Source organism: Sinocyclocheilus rhinocerous, unplaced genomic scaffold (assembly GCF_001515625.1).
Source record: "Sinocyclocheilus rhinocerous isolate Xijiao unplaced genomic scaffold, SAMN03320098_v1.1 scaffold217, whole genome shotgun sequence".
NCBI classification, from domain to species: Eukaryota; Metazoa; Chordata; class Actinopteri; order Cypriniformes; family Cyprinidae; genus Sinocyclocheilus; species Sinocyclocheilus rhinocerous.
In genome coordinates this window covers 219,765-225,876 of record NW_015662752.1, presented here as the reverse complement: position 1 = coordinate 225,876, position 6,112 = coordinate 219,765, and the positions used below count along the sequence as shown (strand labels likewise).

Sequence of the window (6,112 nt, the reverse complement as noted above, 5' to 3'; positions counted from 1 at the left end):
ACTCACAAACACGCACACACACACAAACACTCACACGCACACACACACAAACAAAAAAAACACTAACACACACACACACATACACACACACACAAACACACACACACACACACACACAGTGTATTTGGGAAAGCAGGGTGTGGAAGAAAGCAGAGACATGTGCAGAGATCATAGATTCACTCAGATTCAGGAATTTACACTGAGTGACGTGTGTAATTAGAGTGTGTGTGTGTGTGTGTGTCTGTGTGTGTGTGTGTGTGTGTGTGTGATGGTCAGCGTGATCACGTCCTTCTCTCATCACCACAGGGCAAAAAGAAGCGAAGGAAACGAGACAAGCAGGACTCCAGCACAGGTACATATGTGTGTGTTTTCACATGCTTAAGAGTGAGTTCTGTACAGATCACAGTCACACATTACATGAGGAACATTCTTCTGTTTCATAACCAAAAATATCAAAGATAAAACTGATCGTTGAAACTGAATTCTGACTGGATGAGCCACATTCGGAGCAGATGATCGCACACCTTTGAACCAACCTACAGCGACACAAGTGCACTATATTACTCAGCAGAAGAGCGTATATTTCTAATAAATTCTAATAGTGCAGCTATTTATCGAACACTGGTGTCTTGACATCAAACTGCCGTTGCATCCCAGCCGTCATAATGAGATTATGCTGCTCATGAAAAGCCGTTCATTCAGACTGCATCTACTGCTCTGTCAACTTTTGATTAACCTGTATGTAAACTAAATTAATTCTATATATTTCTTTTGCACCAGGGTTATTATCGTTAACTAAAACTATTTAAACGTTTTGGTTCATTGAAATAAACCTGCAATAAAATAAAACAATGAGACTGAAACAGCGCTGGTGTGAGGGGATTGAGAGATGCACACTACTCTAGTTCAAATGAGTACAGACCGCTCATAACTTATAAGAAAGAAATAGCACAGATGCTGGACAAGGACGAAAGGTTCTAGTGTGCATGTTTGCTATGAAATGAAGCGTGCTTTGAAAGGCTGCGTGAACTGTGCACTTCTGTGTAATATACTTTAGGCTTAATTAAACCATGGCACTTTCTTTTGCTTTAGTTGCCAGTTGTACAACAGCAGCATTCAGTGTATGATGAATGACATTCAGAAATTGCTAGTAAATTTCACAAAGAATTACAAAGAAACAACACTGAAATAAACGTGAAATCTTGAACTAGAAAGACTGCAATAATAATTTTTTTGTAAAACAGTAATAACTCCAATAATCTTTGTATAAAAGCCCATTTCCACCACGGGATAAAAAAAAAAAAAAAGACAATTCTGACTTTTTCCCTCAAATTCCGAGTTTATATCTCGCAATTCTGACTTTTTCTCAGAATTCCGAGTATATATCTCGCAATTCTGACTTTTTTTCCTCAGAATTCCGAGTTTATATCTCGCAATTCTGACTTTTTTTTTCAGAATTCCGAGTTTATATCTCGCAATTCTGACTTTTTTCCCTCAAATTCCGAGTTTATATATTTCGCAATTCTTACTTTTTTCCCTCAGAATTCCGAGTTTATATCTCGCAATTCAGACTTTTTTCCTGAAATTCCGAGTTTATATCTCGCAATTCTGACTTTTTCTCAGAATTCCGAGTTTATATCTCGCAATTCTGACTTTTTCTCAGAATTCCGAGTATATATCTCGCAATTCTGACTTTTTTTCCTCAGAATTCCGAGTTTATATCTCGCAATTCTGACTTTTTTTTTCAGAATTCCGAGTTTATATCTCTCAATTCTGACTTTTTTTTTTCTCAGAATTCCGAGTTTATATCTCGCAATTCTTAGTTTTCTCAGTCCAATTCTAATGAAAAAAGCTTACAATTCTGGCGTTTCCTTACAATTGCGAGTTTATATCTCTCAATTCTGACTTTATAACTCACAATTGCGAGTTTACATCATGCAATTCCGAGAAAAAAAGTGAGAAGTAAACTCGCAACTGTAAGAAAAAGTGTCAAAATTGTGAGCTAAAAAGTTACCTTTTTTATTTTTTGTTCAGTGGCGGAAACAAGCTTCCATATCTGTTGTATTTTTTTACATTGTAGTAGGCAGTATGCATGGACTAGCTAAGATGATATTACGTAGCTCTGTTTATTGGCAGTGGGCTTGGTTTACGAGGGAGCGCAGATTGTCTTGACGGTGATAGCTTTTCTCTTTCTCCTGCTGTCTGGACGGTTAACCTCTTTCCCCTTCATCTCCTCTCGCCTCCTTCTTCTTCTCTCTCTGCCGCTGTCTCTTTCTCTGCACGCATGCTGCCTTTCGCTCAGACCCCGGCTCGCCAAAGAAATGCCGCGCTCGCTTCGGCCTCAACCAACAAACGGACTGGTGTGGCCCCTGCAGGTGTGTACGACTGTCACTAACACACGTGTTCAGCTCCAACACAACTGCTCTGCTTTAATCAAACACTTCCCTTACTGCTTCATTTGACTTTCAGCAAGGTTTTGGTCCATGCTTTGACTCATAGTTCTGTTTGAGCCAGACGTCACTTTTGCAGAGGGCTGGATGAAGTGCACAAATCAAGCACTTCAGTAAAAGTACAGATAGCCTAATAAAATATTACTCCAGGACCCATTTTCAGTGTTTTTAATGTACTTAAAAAAGTACTGATCGATTATTCTTTATTCTAGCCAACACTAGTCAGTCAGAAAGATTAGTGCAGACTAGTGCTGCATGATTAGAGGATAATCACACTGAGCCGTATTTCGGTTTTATTTCAAGTCAGGAAGGCTGCGATTTAATTCATGCTCTAAGTTTGACGGTTTAACATTTGAAGAATGATGCAATAAGACAGCTATAAATATTAGTTTTGTAATTTTACATTTATAATTTAAATAAAATTATTGTTATATTATTAATCTTAAATATTATTTTTTATTTTACACTGAAATATTATAAAATACAGTGTTCTGTTTTCATTTAGTAATTCTCATTTTTATTTACTAATAATAGTAATTAATATGTTTGTTGTTGTTGTTATTATTACATTACAGCCATATTGATATAATCACAAAATTTTGGTCATCTTTTGCAGCCCTTGTCCAATAGTAATATTTTTTATTCTTATAGCCACATTGATATAATCACAAAATTTGGGGTTAAATTGTGCATTAGACCAATAGTAGTATTCCTTTTTAGTAATTTATTTATTTTTTATTTAGCAATAATAATAGCAGTTATTATTATTATTATTTTATAGGCATATTGGTATAATCATAAAATTTTGGCCAAATTGTGCAGCCTTACAAACAAGCACATTAAACCTGGAATTTTTTTAAATCACATTTTAAATCACAATTACATTTTTTTCTCAGAAAAATCACATTTAGGTTTTTTTCCCCCAAATACTGCGGCTCTTTAATGTGTATGTGTGATCTACAGATAAGCTTTTTATTTTATTACTAAAACTTAATATACACTATCAAAACATTAATATATAAAATGTATAACAAAACATTAATATAAACTTTAATATACCAAAATGTCAATTTAAGTTAATGATTAAATTAAAATGTGTAAAAAAAAATACACCATGTGGTATGTTTAAAATAATGAAAAACTAAATTTTTGTAAATATGTGGCTGTAAATATTATAAAAATACAATATACGGATGTCACATGGAGCAAAATGCGTTAATATTTTAAGATGAACGTTATGCAAACATACTATTTTTATCATTTGAAATGGCTACAGCAGCAGGGGAAGATGCGTGAACATTAATTTGCATCGTTTTACCTAAAAATGCCAAACAGACGCTGACATACAAATGTAGACATGCTGTCCACATTCAAGCGATTCAATCTCGCAGATTTACTTCACAAATAACTGCCAGTCATGAGCTAAACATGATTTTCATTACAGTAAGCAAATCAGTCACGCACACGCTCAAGCTCAGATGATTCCAGTTCTTGGTCGGATCATTGAATCAGTGAATCGATTCACGAATGAATCTTTCAGTGTGATTCCTGAACCAATTCAACAGATTCATTGGAAAGAATTAGCTTGTTCACAAATCAGAAATCACTATCGCGTCTCAGGTGCCGATTTCTTCAGTTCAACATATGTTTTTATGAAAAGAACAATATTATGCTTTGTAGCGAAACAAGTAAAAGTTTCACAAAATAAAAATACAGATACATGAAAAATCTCTACTTAAAGAGACAGTGCACCCAAAAATGAAAATCCTGTCATCGTTGACTCACCCTCATGTTGTTGCAAACCTGTGCGAGTTTCTTTCTTCTGCTGAACACAAAAGAAGATATTTTGAAGAATGTTGGTAACCAAACAGTTGCGGTAGCCATTGACTTTCATGGTATGGGGAAAAGAAGATATTGAACACAGAAGATATTTTGAAGACTGTGGGGAACCAAACGGTTGCCGGTATTTTTTTCCCCCGTACTATGAAAGTCAATGGGGACCAGAAACTGTTTGCATACCCACAGTCTTCAAAACATCTTCTTTTGTGTTCAGCAGAAGAAACTCGCACAGGTTTGCAACAACATGAGGGTGAGTCAATAATGACAGGATTTTCATTTTTGGGTGCACTGTCTCTTTAAGTAAAATAACGAAGTAAAAGCACTGTTCAGTGACTAAAGCAGTGCAGAAATGATCTGGCTGCGGTCCGGAGAGCTTCAGCGAGCAAACGCTTGCAGATGCGCTGGCCGAGAGCCGGTGACGTTCCTGTCAGAGAAAGGCTGCGAGACTTTGATGCGGCCGAGAGCGTGTGTGTGACTCTGATTTGTGACTGATCTCCAGCCTCTCCTGACTGTGGTTTGCTTTCGCTGCGGTTTCCAGGCAGTGTGTTGCTATTGCTTTCAACTTCAGTGCAAACTTCAAAACTATTCCTTCCCGCACTTCATCTGTTTGCATCTGTAGATCTCAAGTACAATACGCATATTTAAAGGTGGTGAGTTTTTTTCACCACTTCAGCAGCACTGACACCTTTACAGTTTTATTCCTGTCTAGATTCTGAAGGCTTTTAGCCTTTCATTCACCTGATTTATATAACATTTTATTCTCTGATATGCTGACAGAATGAAAAGAAGTTTGAACCTGGCTTTATTTGAGCCTCAGATTTCTGTTCTGGAAATGTATGCAAATTAGCGCATTATAAATGAGATAATGCCTCATTTGCATATTTAAACATAACATTTCAGAAAACATGTAACCTATTAGTTAAAAATGTTGTGATCGAGTTAAGAAGTTCAGTTCATTTCCTCAAGTCAATTGGTCAGCTGGTTCGAACCACCGCTTATTCATTTTTATAATGGCAGTTCATGTTTTAAAATGTTAAAGCAATTCATACAAATACTAGACAGTCACATTTACAGTAACATTTTAAAACATGTTACTGTAAATGAATGTCTAGTATTTGTATGAATTGCTGAGTGCACAAGTTTCCGAAGTTTAAAAAAAAAAACTTGCAGAAAACAAACAAAAAAGATCTTTTAGAACTGTCCTTCAGAAGCTCCATATATAATCCACATAAAGAATTATGATCCCTCTTTTTTCTTTTTGAATTATTAAGATTCTACAAACTTATGCACTCAACTGTAAATACCCTTCCTGCTTGTGTTCGTGAATTGAAATACATTTTTAATGTATTTTACTGTTAAAATGTTGAATGTGATGGCTTGAAATTCCTCTGATCTATGCTTTGAGTTCGTTCAAAAATTGATCCTAAATTTAGAGTGTGAACTTACGGAAGAATCATGATTTCTGCATGAAAACATTCACTCACCATGAGAATAAAACTTCACTGGAGATTTAAGTGTCATGTTTTTTTTGGAAAAGCTTAAACTTCCGTCAGAACGGTCGAATAAAGCACTCCTGCTTTCAGTAATTTCACACGTCGGTTTTTTTGCACTTATTTTACACTATATATTCTGGCATAACTGTTTGTTTTGTGTGCTCTTTATTTTTTGTCATTGTTGTCCAGAGTTCATATTTGTGACGTTTCACATCCACGTTTTATTCACAGATAACTCTCTTGACTGTTCCTAGGAGGAAAAAGAAGTGCATTCGCTACCTTCAAAGAGGATGCTGCGCCAGCCCCCATTCTTCTGATGGAAGTGCTATA

At 35.8% G+C, this 6,112-nt stretch overlaps 1 protein-coding gene across 4 annotated transcripts in view; it reads left to right on the top strand.

Annotated features, from left to right (window-relative positions):
- The window catches only part of LOC107728269 (transcription factor 7-like 2), a 52,386-nt gene extending 46,281 nt beyond the window's left edge, over window positions 1–6,105 (top strand). For 2 of the 4 annotated variants that reach the window (XM_016538386.1, XM_016538387.1), the window contains 2 exons: window positions 307–352; window positions 6,014–6,105. In XM_016538386.1, the coding sequence (XP_016393872.1) occupies window positions 307–352; window positions 6,014–6,036 (69 nt within the window). In that variant the 3' untranslated portion in view covers window positions 6,037–6,105. Of the gene's footprint in view, window positions 1–276; window positions 353–2,302; window positions 2,376–6,013 lie in introns of all 4 variants that reach the window. The other 2 variants (XM_016538384.1, XM_016538385.1) reach the window with 2 other exon arrangements.
- Window positions 6,106–6,112: the final 7 nt, after the last annotated feature.